Source organism: Anoplopoma fimbria, chromosome 5, assembly GCF_027596085.1.
Source record: "Anoplopoma fimbria isolate UVic2021 breed Golden Eagle Sablefish chromosome 5, Afim_UVic_2022, whole genome shotgun sequence".
Lineage (NCBI taxonomy): Eukaryota > Metazoa > Chordata > Actinopteri > Perciformes > Anoplopomatidae > Anoplopoma > Anoplopoma fimbria.
Genome location: NC_072453.1, coordinates 8,168,203 through 8,193,447, shown reverse-complemented (window position 1 = coordinate 8,193,447; position 25,245 = coordinate 8,168,203). Strand labels below are relative to the sequence as shown.

The window sequence follows — 25,245 nt, the reverse complement described above, 5'->3', positions numbered from 1 at the left end:
AACAGATCACACTACCTCCATACAGAAAGTACACTACAATATTAATAACTCAAGGAGTCTAAGCAAAATAAGTTAACAAATTACAGGATGGTAAATTAAGAAAAACAGAGACAAGTTATGAGTAAAAAAATAAATAATAATAACAATAATAATAATAATTAAAATAAAAAAAGACAAAAAGGAAAGTCCAAGGGAAACGGAAAAGGTTTATGAATCTAAAGAGAGAGTCTTCAATTTGTCAAAGTGTTGTATGATCGGACCCCAAGTGGATTTGAATGTCTCAGGATGACCCCGCAGCCAGAATTTAATTTTCTCCAATTTTAAAAAGAACACCAAATCCCTCAACCACATAGAACAATTTGGGGGATGATGAGACTTCCAATCCATTAAGATTCTTCTTCCTGCCAAAAGGGTTGAGAAAGCAATTATGTTTTTGTGTTTATCTATTAAAGTTTTAAGGTCGAGCTACTTTTAACCTCTTTTTACCATGTTGGGTAGTTTGATACACAGCAATGCTTCATATTCTATGAGGTCATCATGTGTTTGTAGGGTCGGTGTGGTTTCATGAGCTCAAAAAACAGACATGTTGTCAGTTTTGTGATGATACATTTTCCAGCTAAGAATTTTAATCAATACATAAAGGAACAACCTTTATTTTATCAAAAACATTCAAAAGCATTTTGTTAGTTTTCACTGGACAGGAGGGGTTTGGAAATTGTAATGTGAGAAATAACTTCGCTGCCCGACAAATGTGGAGTAAAAAGTAAAATATTTGCCTCTAAGATGGAGTAGAGTTGAAGTAGTAAGTTACAGAAAAGGGAAGTACTCAAGCAAAGTACTAATATCTCAATTAAAGGGCTTGTGTAAATGTCATTAGTTACTTTCCACCACTGCTAAATACACCCATGTCTAATGAAACGTATGTCTGATTAATGATATTTAATCTGATATTTGGACTCTATGTTTGCAGGTTGATGCTTTCAGGGAACGTATCACTTCAGAAGTAAGTATCCGTTAACCTCTAAAACCAAATGTATTGTGGCCCCTGTTACTTAAACAGATATCAAGATCATTTGGTTTTCAAGCCACTAAAAGTTTGCATTTTTTTTTCAGGCTGAAGATTTAGTTGCAAGTTTTTTCCCAAAGAAGTTGCTGGAGCTTGATCACTTCTTAAAGGTCAGTTACAGGTTCATTCAAGTAAATACACAATACATAGTCTTGACTTTGTTTAAGGATTGTTTGATTAGTAGATCTCTTTATTTTTATACTCCAGATATCATGATAAATTAACCAAGAAACTGTTTATGGGTAGTTGATTTCCTTCAGTTTAAAGTTTGTGCATTTTGGGTTTTAAGTTGTTCCAAAGAAAAGAAGTGTTCAGTACATCTAATAATCTTTTCAAAGCGCAGAGCATACTTTGGAAAGGATTTTTTTTTTAGCTAGTATCCTTGATGTTTTTCAGGATCCAATCATAAACATCGCTGACCTGAAGGAGATACACTCGGAGATAAACTTGACGGTCCCAGACCCCATTTTGCTCTCAAACCTGCATGACGGACTAGAAGCGGTGAGGCTCCGTTATAGAGCTGAATGAATCCTCTATGCTTAGAATAACTGCTGTGTGCAGAGCAGAGGTTTGATTTTTATCTCTTTTTCACAGCAAAATGCCAAAAAGAGAAAACTCGAAGATGGAGGTGGGGAGGACATGGGTGAGTAAAAGAGGGTTCGGTAGGTCAAATAGACTTGAAGTGAAAGAACCCTCGATGCTACACGTTATGCTCTGGCTGGATGTTCACAACCTCAAGAATATTGAATCCAACTTTTGTTTTTCATGCACAACAAACATGCAACTTTAAGTCACTTGAAATAACGTTGTTCTCTGTGTGCGGGAATGCCAGACTCCATACTTTTATTCTTATTTTTCATGTGAACACAAACATTTCAGAGAATTGTGTCTCAAAATCATGGAAATTTATTGGTCAAAATGTATACAAGACTTTTGTACGGAGCAATGTAGAGCGAGCTGTACCCAGCATGCCATTCAGCCGTGTATCAGTTGATAGAGGGCCCCTCTTAATACACTACACATCGTGTACATAACACACAACCAAACAATACTTAGTAAATCTCCAGAGCTTCACTTCACACCGTTAAGTCTGTCGGAAGAACGGTTGTTAAGAAAATCAAGGACCGACACAAAGACACCCATCATTTTATTTAGATATAACAGTCAATCCGGCCTCCTTTTACATGCTTGAAACTGAATTATTTTACCTTCTTTATCCTCCCCCCCCAGTGACTGGCACCAAGGTCTTTGTCATGCCTGGTGGGATGTTGAAGAGCAATGGAAGCCTTGTTGATCTTATTGAGAAGGTCAAACCAGAGATCAGGACACTCATAGAGAAATGTAACACAGTAAGTAAAGTCTTCTACCATAAACCGTACTCCTGAATCAGATGTTTCTCACTGATGTTTATTATTATTTCAGTACATGAGGTGTTACAGCTGGAAATGTGTAGGACTAATGAAGATGTATATTTATGGAACAGTGGAAAAACAAATCAGATTTGACTGTTTTAGAGTTGTCAGGCCTGTTTTAATTAAGAAATTGACTCTGTAGTCTTGTCACCTGATACTTCCAACAGGGAAAAGAGATTTTGATACCTGTTGTTTAACAAAGTTTTAAAGCTTCAGTCTATAAAGCTCCATCATGTGACTGCATGTAGGTCATCATTGAAATAACAATATCATGTATGCAGAGCAATCCTTTCCAGACAGTTTTTACATTTTGAATTCTGTAAAGAAAATGATGCATTCATCTTTTTTCTTAGCAGTGTTTCTGTTCCTCTGCAGGTCAAAATGTGGGTTCAGCTGCTCATCCCCAGGATAGAAGATGGAAACAACTTCGGAGTGTCAATCCAGGAGGAGACTGTAGCTGAACTCAGAACAGTTGAAGGAGAGGCAGCATCCTACCTCGACCAGATCTCAAGGTTTGTAGAAGTCTTAACCATATTATACATAGTAATGTATGAGGCATGAACACTTCAGATAACTAATAGGGCTGGGTATCACAATGGATATTTGAGTAACGACCGCAGTTTTGCTCGTATATGAAAGAGAAAGAATGCTGTAAATTGTAAAAGGAACCTTCAAACTTGGTGCATTGTTAAAATATTAATGTTTAGATTAAGAATGAACCCCAAAGCAGTTACATTAATGTATTTCTTTTTATATTAAGTGCCAGTGAAACGGAAGCAAGAGTGCTGTAGCTTATGTATTTCACGGTGAAACAGAATATTTTATTATTTTTTTGAGTCCAGGGTGAGTTATCAAACGTTGGAAATTGTTTTACATAAGACATTTGCCTTTAGGCTTGGCCGTGCTGTCAGTGGAGCTGCTCCTGCATGCTTTGACTCAACTGAGGTTCGCTTGTCTTTCTCGTGGCGAGATTCAAATGAAGATGGATTTGAATTGGAAAATGTTCTTTTAAATAGCTTATCTGCTACGGTTTCTTTCTCTATGTTTCTTTGTCCACTTGTTTGTGTCTTTTATAATTTACAAGTTTGATTCTGCATTGTTTAGCAATTTAACCTGTCCGACTCAAAACTTTGTCTTTCTTCTCTCCTTCTAGATACTACATCACAAGGGCTAAGCTGGTGTCTAAAATAGCAAAATATCCACATGTGGTAAGTAAAATAATTAAAAAGCAGAAGATACTATGAGAACAAAAGATGGAATCAATGGATATAAAAAAAAAAAACCTCAATACAACATTTTAAATTATTGTGTTTTCATTATGAGTAGTGATCAGGGGATGGAGCCTAATGATACTTTGGTTCTTCTCTTTTTTGTTTGACAAAAGATTTAAACTCATGACATCTGGTGGCTATCAAAGCTTATAGCAGCACTTCAGCTCCGGGACCAAAGCACCACAACACCTTTGTGTTGCTACTGCGACATGATACGTAACCATTAAATGACTGTTGGGATAAATTCATGTATTTTAATACTTTTTGTCTTACTCTTGTTGACTTTTCCTACATTAATTACTGAGCTTTACTTAATAATGATGATTATTATTATTATACATTTATTGTTTTTCTTTCACAAAGATTTTGTAGCTCGATTGTCAGGAAGCTGATCATAAAAATATTACAAAATCTGACTGTGAGTCAATCTATCAAATTGAAAAAAAGACCTCATTCTTTAATTAGGAGAGGGGGAAAAAGCTCCATCGTTTAACAATAAAGACAAAAACTCCCATGATCCCACGCTACTTCGGTGTCATTAAAGTCTGTCTTTTGTTATTGTTTTGATTGAGACCTCTAGAGGCAGAAATCACATACTGTGCGTTTAAGTGAATGACTTTGACATTTACTTTTTATTAATTTATAAGGAGGACTATCGACGCACGGTAACTGAGATTGATGAGAAGGAATACATCAGTCTGAAGATCATAGTTTCTGAACTCAGAAATCAATACGTAAGTTATTTTATATATATATTTAATTCTAATATGTATTTATTTTGGTTTAAAGCTGTGTTGAACACATGGTTATAATGTCTTTTTATTTTTCTGTGAAGGTGACGTTACACGACATGATCCTGAAGAACATTGAGAAGATCAAGAGGCCTCGAAGCAGTAATACAGACGCGTTGTACTGATGTTCCTCCATCCGTCTCAGCCTCCACCCTCCCGTCTCCACCCGTCTTCTCGCCATACCCGTTCAGCAACAACAGCCCGGCCTCGGTCCTCTGGACTACAACTAGACATTCATCTACTTCAGTACAATCAACACAACCCAGTACAGAAACATAGCTCCTCCCATAGATGGACACTACACACATGTTTTTGTTTTAAATGTAAAATATTTTTTCTTGTTTTAAAAAACCCTTTGAAGGAAAATGGGGCGATAGATCATAGACGACAAAAGAAAGGCGCTATGTATTTTTTAATTTTAATTAAACATTTTGTCCTGAGATCTTTTGTGAAATTGTTTCATTTAAAGCTCTTAAGAAGAATTCAGACCACTTCTCTGAATGTTTTCCTTTTATTTAAGTCTTATATTAGTTTTCTTCATCTGGAGGATGTTCGTTTAGCGAACATGCAACACGAAAGCTGTTTTGTTTTTCCTCAGAATGTTATACATTTCACAATATAGTTGTTCCTTATGAATAATAAGCAGGCTTTAGATCCACAGGTTTATTAGTTTTCAGTGAAAATTCATAAGTCACCAAAGCATCTCTTGTGTTGAGCCATTGATTCTATTCAATAAAGCATTTTTTGATAAAGAGAATTATTTCTGACATTAATGTGTTTGCAAAAATTGCTTATTGAATGTCAGATAGAAGTTAATGGTGTTTTCATGCAAATGTCAAGATGTGAATTCACACTTGCGTACTGTGTTTCTGTTCAGTCATACAGTAAAATACCTATTTGTATTATTATTATTATTATTATTATTAATAGGGATGAGGAAAACGTTGCTGTGTTTCCTCTGAACCTGCAGATGTCACTGTTTTATTGTGTAAATCTTGGACACGACACATACACTCAACAATAAAACACTGATGTAACAGTCAAGTTATACAGATGATTGACCAATTTTTGAATATTGCCTTCTATGCATTGTGTGCAGTTAATTATGCTCTAAAAAACATTTGTTATAATGTATAAAGAAACAAACAAAAAAAAGTTTTGATTGTTAACACACCAGAAATCTATTTGAAATGTAATCAATTTAATTTGTCAATACCTTTGACATAACTAAACACATTTCTGATGCAACTTAATTTACTAGCCAAGTAAATGTAGTCAAATACTGTACTAGTACACAATGTTATGGTACTTTTAGAGGAAAATGATAAAAAATACTGACATTTTTGTCTGGTTTCACCTCTCAGGCTGCCCTCCTAATTGTTTGTAGTAAATATGCAAACAGAACATTATCATAAATAAATACAGTACCAGTCAAAAGTTTGGACGCACCTTCTCATTCAACTACTTTGAAGAATGTAAAATATAAAACATATTCTGGTTTGTTGAGCATTTGTTTGTTTACCACATAATTCCATATGTGTTCCTTCATAGTTTGGATGTCTTCAATATCAATCTACAATGTAGATAAGAATAAAGAAAAACCATTGAATGAGAAGGTGTGTCCAAACTTTTGACTGGTACTGTATATTAGGAAAGCTATACATTATTATAGTAATAACACATAATACATCAGGTTTTCCACTGTATTTCTATTTTTCTTTATTTGATCATACTACTGTTATTGTTTACTGCAAAATAAGCTTTGTTTCCAAATAGTTTAGCATTTACAAGCACACTTCTGATCCATTTTTCAGTCCAAACTCTTTTGAAAAATATTTTTCAGCAGTCAAACCTATTTGGCTTGACATCCTGAATTGATTACATTTGGGAAAAACTTACTTCCACTACCTTTGACACACTTTCTCAGACTGAGGTTGATGTTTTTCCTGTTGAGACATAGTGATAAAATTAGATCTGTACATCATGACGGAGAAAAACAACCACTGAGCCGACCAATATACACTGATGTAAACAGCGTAGTGTTGCATAATGATCCCCCACCCCCCCACCCCTCTCTGTCTTTATTTTACTCTCCCACAATGCTGCCTGCCGTCATTGATCAGCATCATATTGATATGGCTTCAAGTGATCCTTCAAAAAAGGATTTGCAGTTGGGAAATGTTGGATTATGTCATCAAAAGGGTTCTCACCTTGACCCTGTCTACCCGTTTGTGTACAATTTAGATTAACCATGTTTTTATTAATAACATAAGAGGAAAATATATTAAAGTACCTGTAAAGATACATTTCTTAGGTGAAAAAATAAAAATTCCTAAAATACGAAAAAATCTCAATTTTCTCGCTTTTGTTTGGGTACTTTTTTTGTGACTTACAGTACCAGTCAAAAGTTTGGACACACCTTCTCATTCAATGGTTTTTCTTTATTTTTATTTTTTTCTACATTGTAGATTAATATTGAAGACATCCAAACTATGAAGGAACACATATGGAATTATGTGGTAAACAAACAAATGCTCAACAAACCAGAATATGTTTTATATTTTTAGATTCTTCAAAGTAGTTGAATGAGAAGGTGTGTCCAAACTTTTGACTGGTACTGTGTATAATTACACTTGGTTTACAATGTAATTAGCATGTTGCAGTCTGTCTCTGCCATTCTGCTGATCTCATACCACACATGCTTTGATATGTTGACCTGAACAATGTGCTGCTCTCAGAGCCTCATGGAACACACGTGTTGTCTTTCTGACCTTTGACCCTCGGTGTCTGTTCTGAAAGCTCCTGGCTGTGTTGGGAGGCTGTGTCACTATGTGGGACTGGGGAGTGACGGGAGCGTGCTCGGGTTAATATTTAATGGTTGTTCCGGCCAGATAATTTAGCAGTATCAGTCTGGGACACTGTGGAGAAAACCCACAATCGAGCATTGCACGAGTAACAAGTCTTTACAGAAAGCAAGTGGTTATAAAATCAGTTTTTATTCCATCATTTAGACACCATTGAGCTGAAAAAAAGCACTTGTTCACTACATTTGTATAAAAATCAACTCTTGTTGACATTGAAGGAGCCTGCAATGTGTGCAGACCAGAAAAGACAGCTGTCCAGAACAGACAGAGACCTTTAAGGCCGAATAACGATTGGTGTTGGTTTGGTGCCTTGTTAGCTTAGCTTAGCATAAAGTCTGGAAACAGGGGGAAACAGCTAGCATGGATCTGTTCCAAAGTGACAAAATCAGCCTACCAACAACTCTTAAGATCACTGATCTGCCAGAGAGGTCATGTTTACAGTTCGGTTTGTCTGTTTGTTTTTCAGCAGGATTACAGGAAAACATGACACTTGGTGGAAGGGCGTAGCATGGATGCTGCAGGGATGATGTATTTTTATATTCCAACCAGAAAGTTAGCATCACACTGGTTCTATCAATAAAGGGCAATGGGATTCTTCCATGGGCTTTTGGATTATTGCAGAAAATAAACTGTGGCAAACAAACGTTCCTTCACCAAGATAATCTTCACAAATAAACAAGACTTTTATGATTTCTGAAGTGTGAATTTAGTCGTCTCATTTAGACACTTGTTAGCAATCGACTTTTTTAAGAGATGTTAAAGCTTCTAAATTCACCAAAAAGTTTTTTACTGACCTATTTTATATCGAAGGACAAAACATTACAGTTTTTCTCAGTTGTTAACACACAAAAAGCGAAGATTCGGCACAGTTTGCACAACCTTCACTTCATGTACCAATCACTCGACCCAATTTGGCACTACTTCACACTCCCTTATCTGCATTAGACCCTGACTTTCCTTCTTTACACTCTGATGTCAATTACACATCACCTTGTTGTCAAAACACTACACACAATGTTCAGTTGTTGCACACAAGTAAAATCTCAAAGCATCAACCTACAACACACAAATATTCAAATCTCTAAACATTCAGGTCTGTTGACCAATTTGCATTCAGGACTGCAGCATAAAAGTGCCTTGAGCCTCTGTTTTGTTTGGTGAACAATTGAGAACTTTGAAGAGATCGACAACCAGAGAAGGAGAGGGGTAAGAGTGAGAGGAGGAGGAGGAGGGGGACAAGGAGGAGGAAGAGGAGGAGAAGGACAAGGAGAAGAAGGAGGAGGAGGAGGAGAAAGAAGGAGAACGGTCATCTCTAATGAGATTCGGGCCACTCTGGTAGACCATGTACTCAACCATGGTTTGAGCATGAGGGAGGCTGGCCAGAGGGTCCAACCAAATCTCAGCCGCTTCACAGTTGCTGCCATCATTAGAACCTTCAGGATGGAGAACAGGTACGAAATCTATTTGCCTTGTGTGCTGTAATACTGCATATCAATAGAATACAGTGTGCTCACAGTATTTGTATTTTGCAGGACTGAAAGAGAACCACACCGTGGAGGAAGAACACACACTTTCACAGCCGAACAGGAGACTGAAATTGTAAATATGGTTCGTGAGAACAACGCTATCACACTCCGACAAATACAAACTAGGATCCTGGCTGACCACGCTACATTCAGGAACGTCCAGACCGTTAGGCCGGTTTACAGTACTGTACTGTTCTCTGTGTGTACCGAAATAAAAATAAAAAATTTGCTGCATATTTGTGTGCTGTTTTATGTTTGACTATGAAAAAAGTAGGCCTACACTGAGACATTTTACAAAAGGAGAAATGGCTCATTCTCCAGAGTTGTTGTCATTCATATGGTGTGTTCCATTTCTATGATTGTGTTTTCAATTTTGCACTTCAGTGTGCTGTAAATGCTTGGTAGTGTGCAGCAAATGCTTAGTTGTGTGTACTCAATGAATGGTATGTGTGTGTCATTTGAAAATATGGCTGTGTGTACCAAATGAAAACACAAGTTCCATTTTGTGAACAGTTAAGAGATTTGATGGCAAAGAGTCATCTTGCAAAGGGAGTGTCAGGTTTAGCATTTTGTGTGTGAGGTTTTCAGTTTTGTGTGTGCAGTTTTGAGAAAGCCGTTATTGTTTTGAGAAACGTGTGTTAACAATTGTGAAAAACTGTAAAATAGCTTCAGCTTGTTTTAAACACGACCAAAATCACACAACAAAAATACACACTGACACATGAAGACTTATTTCCTGGTTTAGGACTCATTTCTGCAGCACTCTATTAACACTTTACATCTTCTTTGTTTAAAATGTACAAAAACCGAAGAGTAAAAAGGACAATTTGTGGTTTTACCATGAGTTCAACAGGCAACCAATGAAATACCAAGAAGTAGCCCAGCACAAACCCCCTGTTAAATCACAAATTGTCATTTCTTTGTGTCCAAATTATTAAAAATAATGATATATAACATGGGCATTGGACAGAGCAAGCTGACCGCTAACCGGCTGCCAGCTGTAGCTTCATATTTAGCATTCAGACATTATAGTGGTATCAATTTTATCATCTAACTCTTGACAAGAAAGTGAGTAAGCGTATTTCCTAAACTTTCTGTACATATTCCTACAAAGGAACTGATATCCAGGTTATAACTAATAACTCCAGGGACATTGTCCTAAAAGTCTAAATGTCCTTGAGTATTAAACAATCCTAGTAAACATAGAAAATGAAACCAATAATTGACTTTAAACTATAAAAGTTGGACTTGAAATCAAAAGTTCTTGTCTTCTCTCTTCCCCTTGCACATCCAGTAGAGCGCACAAGGAACCAGCGCCGTTGGGATCAAAAGTGCAACTACGCTTTTACCAAAAGACAGGAAATAGAAAGTCACAATATTTTCAGGAGAAAATGTCCATCCGTCCAGCAGCTGAAGCAAGAACAAGGAGACAATGATACATCCCGTCTTGAAGCTGGTGCTTGTTTTCTTCTTCTCGTTCTCGGTGTAGAGGTTCGAGTGCAGGCCCAGACCCAGACCCAGCAGGCTGCCCATGTTACGCAGGAGGCTGGCGAAGGGCGTGGAGTCCAGGTGGACCCACTCGGGCCTCACGCACCACCTCTGGGCTTTCTCCAGCGTCCACAGCAGGTCCACGCCCACGGCCTTCAGGACGAGGTAGAAGGCCACGGCGAAGGAGGTCAGGAAGAGGGTGGTGTAGAAGTATTTCTTCATGCTGGCGCTGTAGATCCATTTCTCCGTTGAGACAACTACAGCGACGAGTAAACCTGATACAAAAACAGAGAAGAGGGTCCATCAGACAGAAAAGCTCCATAGGTTTAAGGGTGAGTAATGGTTTTATTGCTCTATACCTAAAACTTGACAAGGTTTCAATAGAAATCTTGACCATGAATAACAAAGAAATTGAAACAGAACATTTTTATTTAATTTCCATCCTCACAGGAACCATATCCCCGATATTGGAGCCAAATATATTCCATTAATCTTCATTTTCATCACTATAAAATATATAAAAGTTGCTTTATTTAGGCAGACTCACCTGTAATCACTCCAGCAACGACCTGGTGTGGGAAGTGGGCCGCCATGTAGACCCTGGACATGCAGACCACCAGCTCCACAAGGCCCATAAGCATCCACAGTCCTACCTGTAAGAATCTGACAGAGAGAGAATACTGAGTGAATGACAAGATGATATTTGAAATGTTTCATAGAGATGAATGATTGTTTTTTTTTTTACCACAGACTCACCTGTATAGTAACGGAGGGCATCGCTTCTCTGTTACTATGGCGAGTAGCGCTGTTACCATCACATACCAGACCCCGGCTGCTCCCATAGCATGACCTGAAGGGCTTCCTGCAAGGAACACACTTTGACTTAAAATCTCAGGTTTCTTCTGCAGAGATAAGTAACTAGTAAATATAAGTCTGATTTTATGCAATAAAATATTTTATTTTATTTCTTATTTTATTTAGCTCTAATTTAACAATTTTTCTTTTAGCTTTCTTTTAGCCACAATTTATTCATTGTGGTATTCATTTATTTAATACATTTTTTCTAACTTAATTTGATGTGCATTTGTCTCTTCATCTTCTCTCCATTTCCGTCTTATCAATCATTTGTAAAGAACTTTGAATTGCATTCGATTTGTTTAAAAGGTGCTTTATGAATAAAACTTGATGATTGATTGATTGAATATTATCCTCTGAAATGCACTGGACTAAAAGTGTGAAAAGGTGGTGCAAAAATCAAATACAAGATTTTCAAATTTGAGTTTAAGTTCAGTACTTGAGTAAATGGACTTAGTTGCATCACATCATTGAATAAAAGCACACAGAAAATAAATGCAATCTAACAGACAGAATCAATCAAGTCTTCATCATGTGATCCACTTCAGGTCTTCCATGGACTGTACCTGGTCCGGTCTCACATGTGATGGGAAACTGCTGCAGAGACGGTACCAGTCCTGCTCCATAAAACTGGGTCTCGTGAACCCACCAGTACGGGCGCTCCCCAAACAGAACCCTAAACACGAAAAAAACACCAAGAAAACTTAAAAAACATAACATTTCTTCTCTTTGAAGCATCCCTCGCCTTTTCGAAAACAGCCTGTTTACCATTTGAGGACCAGGTTGAGCCAGTCTCCAAGAACGGCCACCCAGATGAGCCTGAGCGCCGTGTCCCTCCGCAGGTGGAACCAGATGGGGAAGAAGCAGAAGAAGGTGGTGTGCAGGTCGGCCACGTTGGACGCCAGGCTGAACAGGCCCTCATACCTGCTGTACGTGGTCTGCAGATGGACCGCCAGCTCGACCCCCCAGCTGTGGAAGAGATCCATGATATCACAACCTCTGCCTGAGGATCATGCACCAAATCTGGGTCTCGTTTTGTTGGTCAGTCAGGCTGCTGTCAAGCTCTTCCAGGCCAGACAGTCCAACTCTGTTCTGCCTCTGTGTGTTTACTCAAGGCTAGCAAATTTGTTTGCCTTTGGGACGTTGCAGACTGGTTCCTTAACCTTTACACCCCACTGTGCTACAACCCATCATTACAGAAACCAATTCCCGCCCCTTTCGACGGATCGTACATTTCTAGGAAAACCTTTTTTTTTAATTATTATTATTATCTGATCGATGAAAATGAAGCTTCTGTTCTGAGCTCAACTTGTGAAATCCATTGATCTTGGCTTGCAAAAAATCCAACTAATGACCTGCGGATAGTGGGGAGTGTTTGTGTTCTTTCCCATTCAGGACAACCAATGTGAGAAATGATGACATTATGTCCCTCCAACAAGATCAAATATGAGCTCGTCTACGTGGGACGTCCCGGCCGAACCATGTTTGTCTCCATACAGACAATCTCCTTCTGTTTTATCAGCGGCTATCTCCTCAGCTTCAGTACAGAGCCAATCATTGATCTCCTTATGTAACATACAAAGGGTTTACTCCCCCAGTAAGATGCTTCCACCAAATCGTCAAAAGAACAACAATTACATAACTGATGTGAATTATTACTCAAGTGGCTGCACGCGTAGTAAAAAGAGAAGATATTAAGAGAGAGAGAGAGCGTGAGGACATGGCTGATGATTAAAAATACAGTGAAAAGCAAATGTTTGGTTCATTGGTCGGCTGGCCTCCGCTCTGTGCTGCTCCCAGTAGAGTCCAGTGACAAAGACACCGATTCACATCTTGTTTTCCTGCTTTATTTTCGACATGTTTGTGTGACAAACCGCCCCAAACTCTCCCAAAGACTCCCGGTGTTTTATTGCACATGTGCAAGGTCCAAAGATCAGCTGAGCATGCGTTTGGGTGGTGGGTCCCTGTGGTATAAAAACCAAGCAGCTGTGCTACTGATAGCAGCAGTCCTGTTTTTGTTCTCACGCAGCACCAGGCTGAGATTTCTCTCTCTGGAGGCAAAGATGAACGCTGTCATGGACGCCTTGCAGGGTTTTGGGGTGAGCACCACCCGCTACCTGCAGACCGACTACCAGGACGCCCAGGGTTTGTTCCTCTGGGTGTCCTGGGCGGCGGATCTCAGGAACACCTTCTTCATCTTCTTCCCGCTCTGGTTTCACCTGCGGTCGTCAGTGGGCATCAAGCTCATCTGGGTGGCCGTGATCGGAGACTGGCTCAACCTGGTGTTCAAATGGTGAGTGTGGTGAATGTCTGATCTAGAAGTATCCTTAATATTGAAATAAATCATAATAGAGAGCATGTTTCTGTCATCTTCTTCAGGATCCTGTTTGGAGAGAGGCCTTACTGGTGGGTCCATGAGACGGATCATTATGCAAACGCAGTCCGTCCTCACATCGAGCAGTATCCAATGACCTGTGAGACCGGCCCAGGTGAGACATGTCTCTATACATGACAAACGTTTGCTGTGTGGTAACTTGATTCAACACAAATACATCTACTTATTTGGGTGCAAAGCCAGCTGCAGGATGGGACACAGAGCTTCAAGATCAGGAACTAAAGCAGGACACATCAGTGGATATTCTGCTTTAGTGGTTTCACTTCATTAAATCACCACAAACCAGTTTCCACACAGTAAACCTGAAGCTTATTGGCAGTTACCACCTCTGTTTGTAAAACAGTCTTGTTATCATTCACTGGTTTGTCTTTAATCAGTGGTGGAAGATGCACTCAATCAAAGTGCCAGGACAAGAATGTAAAAAATACTCTATTAGAAGTAAAAGTCCTGCATTCAAAAGTCAAAGTACATACGTTTTATCAGCAAAATGTACTGAATGTCTCAAAGGTAAAAGTACTTGGCCCCTGTTGCTGATAAATAAGTGTATTTTATATTATTAGATTGTGGATATTATAAGTAGTATTTAATTGTTGTAACTGTTCCAGAGTACTTTATATACTGTTTTAAGTACTTTATAAAAAAAAAACGATGCTCCTCTGCATTCATTTTTTTCATAAATCTTTCCTTTTTGTGAAATATAAATAATAATCAATATTAATTAATAATGATAATACTTTATCTGAGAGGTTGAGAAGGAAAAACACCATTTGGTGTAACTTCTAACAGTTCACACACTGCTGAAACAAAACTAAACACTGTTTTTTTTTGTACTGGGTTTTGTTTTGTATTTGAGCTTTAAATATGTTCTTAAATGTAAAATCTTAATTTTAAAAGTAACTAGTAAATACAGCTGTCAAATGAATATAGTGGAGTACAATAAACAATATGTCCCTCTTAAATGTAGTGGAGTAGGAGTAGCATACAATAAAAATGCTCAATTAAAGTACAAGTATTTATGTATAGTACTTTCACTGATGTCTCTAATAGTAGTAACGTTAAAATGACTCTAATTCATTCTGTCACTTTGAAAATGATGAATGAACCATTGTTCCAGTTGAGGTAATCAGACACTGATATCTATGTGTGTGTGTGTGTGTGTGTGTGTGTGTGTGTGTGTGTGTGTGTGTGTGTGTGTGTGTGTGTGTGTGTGTGTGTGTGTGTGTGTGTGTGTGTGTGTTATCCAGGCAGCCCCTCTGGCCACGCTATGGGAGCCGCCGGTGTCTACTACACCCTGGTCACCTCCATCCTCGCCCTCATGACCAGCAAGAAGAAATATGGAGGCAAAAAATCCACCAACAAGGAATGGTGAGTCTGAAACATGTCGATGTTTTCCTTTTTTCCCTCTTATCACTTTTCACTGTGGACACGCTATCTGCTCCGAGCTGTGGTTGATCATTGACTCCTGAGAACTATTGGTTTGGAAAAAAAAGTTAGATTGTGACTGAGTTGTTTTGACGTCTAGGCAACTGAAGTTCTCATGACGAGCTAAGAATAAACTGTTAATTGTTATATTGCTTTAAAAGGTTGATTTGCTTTTTTATTAGCAGAGGCCGGGCGGATTTAAATCTGCTGCACCTTTCAGAACAAAATAATGAATTTTTTTTTGTTGTTGTTGTTGGCAGGTATCTGAAGGTGGTTTTGTGGACGCTGTTCTGGGGAGTCCAGGTGTGCGTCTGTCTCTCCAGGGTCTTCATCGCCGCACACTTCCCCCACCAGGTCATCGCTGGCGTCATCTCAGGTCAGTATTTGAAATATTTTAATACCTCAATTTAGTCGATGATTTACTTTTTTATTTTTTTACATTATTTTAATGATTTTGTGTTATAAACATTGTCCCATTTTGGTCAATTGATCAAATTATTATTATTATTATTATTATTATTATTATTATTATTATTTATTTATTTATGATAAAATAAATATAAATGAAATACCCCCAAAAAACACACAAATTAAATATATAATTCTACATAAATATGCACCTTTAACTTATCTAATTTAGAATAAAAATTTAAAATAAATAATAATTAAAAAATTATTAATTTAAATGAATCAGACACTTTGAGAGTTTGTTTACGTGATGGTATGTAAGTCCACATCAAAAATGTATTCCACATATTTCTCAGTTTCGTCCTTAGAGCTGAAATATATTTTAATCCACTTTAAACAACTTTATGAACGTGAACCTTTGCTGTTTTGTTCTCAACCAACAACTCATGATATTGACCTGCACATTTCGATTGGGATTGCAGGTATGATCGTGGCCGAGGCCTTCAACAGAACCCAGTGGATCTACAGCGCCAGCATGAAGAAGTACTTCTACACCACCCTCTTCTTGACCTCCTTCGCCGTGGGCTTCTACCTCGTCCTGAAGGCCATGGGCGTGGACCTGCTGTGGACGCTGGAGAAAGCCCAGAAGTGGTGCGTGAGGCCCGAGTGGGTCCACCTGGACTCCACGCCCTTCGCCAGCCTCCTGCGTAACATGGGCACCCTGTTCGGCCTCGGTCTGGGCCTGCACTCGCCCCTCTACACCGAGACCAAGAGGAGCGGCGGTACCTCGGTCAAAGTCGGCTGCGTCGTCAGCTCCCTGGTTCTGCTTCACCTGTTCGACTCCTTCAAGCCTCCAACGCACACGGCGTTCCTCTTCTACCTGCTGTCCTTCTGCAAGAGCGCCACCGTGCCTCTGGTGGCCGTCAGCATCGTCCCGTACTGCGTGAACAGAGCTCTGAGCCTGCAGAGCAAGAAGGGAGTGTGAACTTGTACTATTCGGACTAAAGACGAGGAGAGACTGAAAAAAATAAACTTTCTTCTGGTGCTTTGTTGCGTTCATACATCCAGATGATCCTCAGGGAACAAAATAAAAAGCCTATGAGATGTGGAACTGTCACTGGTGTGATTTGGACACTGAACTGTTTGAGCACTAAGTGAAAGCATTATCCAGAAATCAGCAACATGTTATATTCACAGTTTCTTCCAGAGTCCTGTAAAAAGGACAAACAACGAACTCATGCAGCTCCCATTTTAAAACCTCAGACAATAACAGTCACTCACAGCTTCAACTGTGTTAGTAATGTATTTTAAATGTTATAGAAAGTATTTTTGAAACTGTTTTGAATATTTTTAATAAAAAAAGATTATTGGAAAAATGTGTTTCATGATTTGGTTCATATTTGACTGGACTGATGATTATTATTCAGCCATTGATCAGCATTTATCTGCTAAATCACATGCAGTAAATAACCTTCACATAACTTTTGGGACCTTTTACTAAAGTGAAAGTACCTTAATGTAAAAATACTCCAATGAAAAAGCACAGCCTTCAAAAGGTAACTCGGGTGAATAACTACATCAAGTATCAAAAGTAAAAGTACAATATTGCAGTAGAAGTATAGCAGACAATGGAAATACTTCTCCGTATCTCAAACTTGAGTTACTTTACATCAGTGCATTGGAAAATAAACATTCAATACACTAAATATTTTACTTATAACATGTTAATCTCAGCAAAATACCTTCAAACTCTAAACTGAGACAACAAATGCAAGAATGATTCACTTTGAAGTCTGAAAAAAAAGTTAAATTCACTCAAAAAACAAAAACATCAACTTTGTCTTTATCTCAATGTGAAGCCAAATTATTTCCTTTCTTGCTGACTCTCTGATTTCTGTCCCTGTCAATAAGTGAATTGCAAAATGTGTCATTTAGCAGAAAACCATACACACATGACCCCCTTCCAGAAATCCCATGTCCCATTTCGTCTGTTGTATAACCTCGTAAAGATAAAAAAGTACAGTTTAGGCAAAGCCAGATCGAGATAAGAATCATTAACTCAACATGAAGCCCTGGCCTCTAACCTGATGGGCTGCGATGACACACATACACACGTCATGCTGCCGTCTGAAGATGACGACGGGAGCTGAACATTCAATATTTGTCTGTTTGTGTTTTGCAGAATACGCACACACACACACACACACACACACACACACACACACACACACACACACACACACACACACACACACACACACACACACACACACACACACACACACACAACACACAACATCCCATTGAGTCGTGGGCTGTTTTTTAATGCTGTGTAACAAAACCTGCTGAAGACTTAATGCTGCCAAATTAAAAACAAGTTACATTTTGATTAAAACAAACTGGGATTGGCTCATTAATGCAAAAGTAGGATTTTTATGCTTACACAATCATCCTGTATCAGTGTTATTTATAGGTAAATACAAATAGACGTTTTTTTTGTGCTTTAGATTAAGTTGTAAAAAATTCTCACACACTTTAAGTTATCAAATAAATGTTGTGGAGTAAAAAGTAAGAAATTGGCTTCTGCAATGTTGTGAAGTGGAAGTACAAAGTTGCATAAATAGAAATATTGAAGCAAAGTACAAGTACCTAATGCTGGAAAGCAATTAAGAACTTTTACTAATAAACTCTAAGTCAAAATTTCAGGTACTTTATTTGAGTTTTTCCAATTTCTGCTACTTCTACTCCACTATGTTTTGGAGGCAAATATTGTACTTTTTACACCACTAAATTTATTTGATAACAAAGATTCAGACTAATGATACAAAATATAATCAATAAATAAATTATTCTTTTTATAATTATTCATTTTTATTATTATGTTAAACTTTATTGATTTCCTTGGTGAAATTCACAAGCTACCCAGCAGTATATAAAGTAAATGATTTTACCTTCACCTTTACCAGCTGCAACATTAAAGTGAAGAACACATAAATGCATCACCAATTATTATCCAGTATCATAATATATACAGTACCAGTCAAAAGTTTGGACACACCTTCTTTGAAGAATCTAAAATATAAAACATATTCTGGTTTGTTGAGCATTTGTTTGTTTACCACATAATTCCATATGTGTTCCTTCATAGTTTGGATGTCTTCAATATTAATCTACAATGTAAAAAAAAATACCATTGAATGAGAAGGTGTGTCCAAACTTTTGACTGGTACTGTATATTTTATAAATATTAACTTTGCCTCATCTTTAAAAAGTATGGGGGAGATTTTACAAAATTCTTTATTCTTTATCTTGTTCAAACATTTTTCACTATTACTGAACTATGACAGGATTTTTCTGGGAAAGGGCAAATATAATAAATATATTCATCATCCTCACCAAATTCTATAAACATAAATGTAAGTTTACAAGCCAAAGACCCCTTTTTAGTGTTTTTTTTATTGTAAATACAGTACCAGTCAAAAGTTTGGACACACCTTCTCATTCAACTACTTTGAAGAATCTAAAATATAAAACATATTCTGGTTTGTTGAGCATTTGTTTGTTTACCACATAATTCCATATGTGTTCCTTCATAGTTTGGATGTCTTCAATATTAATCTACAATGTAGAACAAAATAAAAATAAAAATAAAGAAAAACCATTGAATGCGAAGGTGTGTCCAAACTTTTGACTGGTACTGTATATATTATTCTGAAATGGGCATTCTGCACAATGTGTTTTAATTTTGGTACTTTGAGGATGTTAATACTTTTGTACTTGAATTCAGGACTTTTTACAGTGTTCTTCCACCACTGCTGGCGCCATCGACCGTTGTAATACCATTTATGAACAGAGGGTGGCGGTGTTTCCCCGTCAACCGCCAGCTTTTTGAAACACACGAAGAAGACGAACCCGGAAGTACTATGGCATGCCTGCGCCCACGTCGCCAGTGTTGTTGTTCTCATGGATGTCTGCGGCTCAGGAGACTCTGTGTCGGGCCATGATGTCCAAACTTCAGGCGGTGAAGGAGCTGGTGGCCGAGAGACTGGAGGAAGCTGCGGAGGAGATACTGAGCTCTGTGGAGGAGGAGAAGAAGAAGAAGAAGCTGACAGCAGGTCTGTAAACAATTCAAACAGAAGAAGAAGAAGTCAACACAATCTGCTTTAATATGATCCATGTATATCCTTTTATGACTACACCATCAGGTTGTTATTTTCTGCTGAAAAAAAGTAAAAAAAACCCCACAATTTAAATGTTAATGTTTGTTAGTTAAGTGTTTTACTTAAATACACATTTAAGGTACTCAGATATTTTACTAAAGTACTCTGTTACAAATAAATCATGCATTCAAAAGTTTTACTTTTACAAAAGTACTTGCATCAAAATACAAAATATCACATTATGCAGATTGGCTAATTTCAGAATAATTTACTATTCATTTTTTTTTATTATTATTATTATTATTATTATTATTATTATTATAGTAACTGAGGCCTTTATGTTGCAGCTGTTAGTTATTCTATATTATTTTCATTACTTTATTTACTGCTGGGCAGCTTGTGATTCTCACCAAGGGTTCAATAAAGTTATATCTTTATACATAATAACAACAATCATTTATGTGTGGATTATAGTTTTTATTATAGGTCTAAATCAGTAATGTAACTCTTTAGTTATAAATAAATATTGTGGAGTTACATTTGAAATTAGAAGTATAAAGTTGCAACGGGGGTAAAGGTAAAATTGTCAATCAAGTACAGTACTTGAGTAAATTAATCTTATTACTTTGCACCACTTGGTAATTGTACTTTGCTTCAGTATATCCGTGTTCTGCTACTTTATACTTACACTCCACTTCATTGTAGAAGTCAATATTTGACTGTTCTATCTCTAGTACATGTATTTAACAACATTAGATTGTTATCCAGTATTCAGGGCTCAACACTAAGCATTGCTCTATTAAAAAACAGATTTATTTTGGCCTCGAATTCACAAATTTTAGGATTAAACGTAAATGTACGATTATGGCTTTTTAACCAAACTGTTTTTTTTTAGCTTTATCTCCACACAAACGTTAAAAAGAAATCATTAAAAGATACAGAGATTCAGAACAACCTTCTCTGGTGAGGGCAAATACATGCATTATAAATGGGAGGATATGCTTGTAGCTCTTAATTGTGCCTTTTCCCCGTTATTCCTCCAGATATGTCTCCTGAGCAGCAGAGGGCAGCTGTACACAAGCGTCTGATGGCGATTGCTGACGAGATCTTTAGGATTCTGGAGAAAATGATGAGAGAATACGAGGAAGAAGTCTCCAGTTCACACGAGGAGATCGAACGTAAACGCCAACCGCTGAACAGACTGCATCTCTCTACGTCGAACTCTGAAAAGGACACTTCCTCTGAGCAGAGCAGGAGCTCCAGTCGGGTCCAGGAAACATCAGATCTTCAGATTAAAGACGCTTCTACGGAGACGGACTGTGAGTTGATCCACGGTAAATCCTCACATCTCCACCAAACACAAAGAGCAGAAAAGTGCACCTCAACTATGATGGAAACAGAGATGCTGCCACCTTACGACCACGAGGGTCTCTCATCACACAATTCAGAATGTTCGAGTGAAGATAATGATAGTAAGATAAACGAAAACCATCTAAAAGCAAACAAAAGAAAAACATTTCAGAGACAAAGTCAGGCAGAAGATTGCTGCGAAATGTGTGGAAGGTCTTTCCTCAAAAGTGTCGCTGGGAAGAAAATAAAAAAACAGGAAAGGAACATTTCCTCAACAAACAAGATCCAAACTACAGGACAGAGCTGTTGCAGAGTTTGCGGCAAGTTTTTCCGCTACAAACGTTCTTTTCTGAAACACGTTCTTGCGCACGAACATAGCTCAGATCTGTGTGGAGCCTGCGGGAAACATCTGGACTCTGACGAGAGCTTGAAGGTGCATTTACAAACCCACAACGAAGAACACAGCTGCAGGGATCAGACGGAGGACAAGCAGTCCGAGGAGGAGTGCTCCGACGCCGAGAGTCAAGTGGGTGAGAGTGATGAGGAGTGGAAGGACAGCGAGGGAAGTGATGGCGAAGACGGAGCCAGCAAGAAAGATGAGACCAAAGACGGACCCTGTTTACGAAACTCAAAAACAAAAGGATCAAACAAACATAAAGGACATAAAAATAAGGAGTACAAGGATTTATCGCATCTGAAGTACCGCTGCAAAGTCTGTGGCAAGTATTTCTGCTACAGAGCGTCTTTTCTGAAGCACGTTCAAGAAGACGAGGGCGATACAGATCTCTGCGGAGTGTGCGGGCAACGCTTCGAGTCCGAGGACGGCTTGAGGCTTCACTTGCAAACGTACGTCCGAACGAACGACTGCGAGGTCTGCGGCAAACACTTTGACAGCCACAAACAACTGGAGATGCACATGAGGACGCACACGGGGGAGAAACCGTACGTCTGCACCGTCTGCGGCAAAGCGTTCGCTCAGAACGGGAACCTGATGGGGCACATGAGAGCCCACACGGGGGAGAAACCGTACGTCTGCAGCGTGTGCAGTCAGAGCTTCAGCTTCAAGGAGTACATGACGGCTCACATGAGGATCCACACGGGGGAGAAACCGTTCCTCTGCAGCGTCTGCGGGAAAGGATTCAGACAGAGGGGGACGCTGAAGACTCACATGATGATCCACACGGGGGAGTCCACGCACCGGTGCAGCGTCTGTGACAAGAAGTTCTACAAGAGCGGGGCGCTGAAGATCCACATGAGGTCCCACACGGGGGAGAAACCCTACCTGTGCAACGTCTGCGGGAAGAGCTTCACGGCGAGCGGCTCGCTGACCAAACACATGGGCGTCCACGAGGGGGAGCGAACGCACGACTGCAGCGTCTGCGGAAAAGGATTCGTGAGGAAGGAGGATCTGAAAAGACACGTTCAGGCTCACGAGGAAGAACCCACTCAGCTAACAAGTCTTTAACGTCTTTAAAGGGAATAGTTCAACATTTTTGGCAAAATTCGCAAAATTTACTTTCATTCTAATAGAACAATAAGCCGATGACAGACAATTATTTGGCAACTATTTTGCTGAATGCTTTATTTTTTAAGTCAATTATCAAGCCAAAACACCAAACATTGCCTTGTTCCAGCATTTCAGTGTGAGGATATGCTGGAAAGTTTCTGTAATAGCAAAAAGATAATTTGGGGGTTTTGCACTTGATCAAACAGAACTGGGCTTTAGGAGATTTGCATTTTTCACTATTTTCTTACATTTGTTATCGTACGTTTTTGGTACGTTGTTCTTTGGGCACTCTGCATTGTGAATATATGATGTAGTGAAAATGGTTAAATAGTTGCAAAAAAAAGTGAGCTATGTTAAACTTTAATTAAAAAAAAATAACAAAACTACTTTGAGGGAATCAGTTGCGAAAACTGACCTTTCTTGTTTCAGCAGATTTGGTTTTTAGTTTTTTATAAAGAAACCGTCAGTGGTAACTAATCAATCGGCAAGATATTCATTAATTTAAATAAAAACATCCAGAATGGTTTGTTGTGTAAATCATCAGTCTGATGATGATCACCACTGTTTATAATATGAAATATTACTATATAATATATTATTTCTTTGATAGATAAAACTGAAAAACCATATGCATGTGTCTTAGTCTGATCACTTAACAAAATTATTTGACAAGATTGTTTTTTTTTAATGTATTTATTAATTGAGAGATGTTACACAACTTTTAAATATCTTCTCAATTTAATTGTAATTATTTTAAAAATTGTCTTTTATTCACAAAGTCGCATAGAACGTTGCAACAGTAAACTGTTTAAAATCAGTAAATGCAGGAAATGTGTCCGAATGTTATCTTTGTTATGAAGATGCAGTCTCAGAATGCCTCAATTTATAAAAAAATGTATAAAACCAAAGTATATGTCATTGTATCATTATTTTTATTGACATCTGAGCCATTATTTCTTTGTTAATGATTTTTTGATATCATCCTGAATTGTGTAGCATTTTGTAAAGTCTGTTTCGATAAGAGCGCTATAAATGAATCATTAATATTTTGTTTGACGTTTAATAATGATGATTAAGATATCTTCGCAATAATTATTTACAGCATAGTTTCTCAAAGTACAGCCACTGGCCCAAGGGCGGCCCTCAGGAACATGTTTGCTGTACGTGAGTGTGAGATAAAAATACTTGCATTATATTTTTAACATTCACGATCCATCTTGACCATCTTTCAATAGATTTTATTTAATACACTACTTTGCTACTGTGTTTAAATATGGCCCCCTAACAAGCAACAGTATGTCATTACATCAAAGTCAGTATCCAATAAAAACGTTTTATTATCTGAGTACGTGATAAAAAATGTCATAGTATAGTATCTCGAAAATAAGTCATGTAAAAAAAAAAAGAAAAAAGTTATAGTTTTGTATGTAAAAAATAAGTCATAGTATAATATGTTGAAAATATGTCATAGTATGTCAAAAGATTCATAGTATAGTATGTAAAAAAATCATAGTATAGTCTGTCTTACCTGTTGAGCTAAATAACAGGTAAGACATAGTATTATGGGTGGAAAAAAAAAAGTCATAGTATGTCGAAGAAGAATCAGTATAGTATGTCGAAAAAACATAAAAACTGATGTATGTCGAAGAACTGGACTAGACTACTTTCATGACATTTCATGGCATACTTAACTATGCTTTTTTTATTCATAGTATGATATGAGTTTTTTTTAATTGTATGGCATACTATAATATTAGTTTATGCGATGTTTTTTGACATATGACCATTTCATTACTTTTTTTTTTACATGCTATACTATGACTTGTTTTTATGATATACAGTGGGTACGGAAAGTATTCAGACCCCTTTAAATTTTTCACTCTTTGTTTCATTGCAGCCATTTGCTAAAATCGAAAAAGTTCATTTTGTTTCGCATTAATGTACACTCAGCAACCCATCTTGACAGAAAAAAACAGAAATGTAGAAATTTTTGCAAATTTATTAAAAAAGAAAAACTGAAATATCACATGGTCATAAGTATTCAGACCCTTTGCTCAGTATTGAGTAGAAGCACCCTTTTGAGCTAGTACAGCCATGAGTCTTCTTGGGAATGATGCAACAAGTTTCTCACACCTGGATTTGGGGATCCTCTGCCATTCTTCCTTGCAGATCCTCCAGTTCTGTCAGGTTGGATGGTGAACGTTGGTGGACAGCCATTTTCAGGTCTCTCCAGAGATGCTCAATTGGGTTTAGGTCAGGGCTCTGGCTGGGCCAGTCAAGAATGGTCACAGACTTGTTCCGAAGCCACTCCTTTGTTATTTTAGCTGTGTGCTTCGGGTCATTGTCTTGTTGGAAGGTGAACCTTCGGCCCAGTCTGAGGTCCTGAGCACTCTGGAGGAGGTTTTCTTCCAGGATATCTCTGTACTTGGCCGCATTCATCTTTCCTTCAATTGCAACCAGTCGTCCTGTCCCTGCAGCTGAAAAACACCCCCATAGCATGATGCTGCCACCACCATGTTTCACTGTTGGGATTGTATTGGGCAGGTGATGAGCAGTGCCTGGTTTTCTCCACACATACCGCTTAGAATTAACGCCAAAAAGTTCAATCTTGGTCTCATCAGACCAGAGAATCTTATTTCTCATAGTTTGGGAGTCCTCCATGTGTTTTTTGGCAAACTCTATGCGGGCTTTCATATGTCTTGCACTGAGGAGAGGCTTCCGTCGGGCCAC

General features: G+C 38.1%; 4 protein-coding genes across 5 annotated transcripts in view; 3 read left to right on the top strand and 1 right to left on the bottom strand.

The window, feature by feature from the left end:
• Positions 1–5,559, top strand: part of psme3 (proteasome activator subunit 3) — a 6,772-nt gene extending 1,213 nt beyond the window's left edge. The window contains exons 2-10 of one of the 2 annotated variants that reach the window (XM_054598857.1): positions 971–1,003; positions 1,114–1,176; positions 1,463–1,567; positions 1,661–1,709; positions 2,297–2,415; positions 2,854–2,990; positions 3,632–3,686; positions 4,397–4,483; positions 4,585–5,559. In XM_054598857.1, coding sequence (XP_054454832.1) covers positions 971–1,003; positions 1,114–1,176; positions 1,463–1,567; positions 1,661–1,709; positions 2,297–2,415; positions 2,854–2,990; positions 3,632–3,686; positions 4,397–4,483; positions 4,585–4,665 — 729 coding nt within the window. In that variant the 3' untranslated portion in view covers positions 4,666–5,559. The remainder of the gene's footprint in view (positions 1–970; positions 1,004–1,113; positions 1,177–1,462; positions 1,568–1,660; positions 1,710–2,296; positions 2,416–2,853; positions 2,991–3,631; positions 3,687–4,396; positions 4,484–4,584) is intronic. The other variant, XM_054598858.1, reaches the window with a different exon arrangement.
• A 1,963-nt stretch (positions 5,560–7,522) lies between these two features.
• On the bottom strand, positions 7,523–13,146 carry g6pc1a.1 (glucose-6-phosphatase catalytic subunit 1a, tandem duplicate 1). The gene is made up of 5 exons (XM_054598304.1): positions 12,042–13,146; positions 11,840–11,949; positions 11,175–11,280; positions 10,966–11,081; positions 7,523–10,693 (listed from the first exon to the last, which is right to left on the bottom strand). Exons 1-5 carry the CDS (start codon positions 12,257–12,259, stop codon positions 10,185–10,187), a joined length of 1,059 nt encoding a protein of 352 aa, XP_054454279.1. The 5' UTR covers positions 12,260–13,146; the 3' UTR covers positions 7,523–10,184.
• A 117-nt stretch (positions 13,147–13,263) lies between these two features.
• g6pc1a.2 (glucose-6-phosphatase catalytic subunit 1a, tandem duplicate 2) lies at positions 13,264–16,874 on the top strand. The gene is made up of 5 exons (XM_054598303.1): positions 13,264–13,566; positions 13,653–13,762; positions 14,913–15,033; positions 15,351–15,466; positions 15,981–16,874. The coding sequence occupies exons 1-5, from the start codon at positions 13,337–13,339 to the stop codon at positions 16,481–16,483; spliced, it is 1,080 nt and encodes a 359-aa protein (XP_054454278.1). The 5' UTR covers positions 13,264–13,336; the 3' UTR covers positions 16,484–16,874.
• A 2,594-nt stretch (positions 16,875–19,468) lies between these two features.
• On the top strand, positions 19,469–23,487 carry LOC129091570 (zinc finger protein ZFP2-like). The gene is made up of 2 exons (XM_054599244.1): positions 19,469–19,613; positions 20,702–23,487. The coding sequence occupies exons 1-2, from the start codon at positions 19,499–19,501 to the stop codon at positions 22,471–22,473; spliced, it is 1,887 nt and encodes a 628-aa protein (XP_054455219.1). The 5' UTR covers positions 19,469–19,498; the 3' UTR covers positions 22,474–23,487.
• Positions 23,488–25,245: the final 1,758 nt, after the last annotated feature.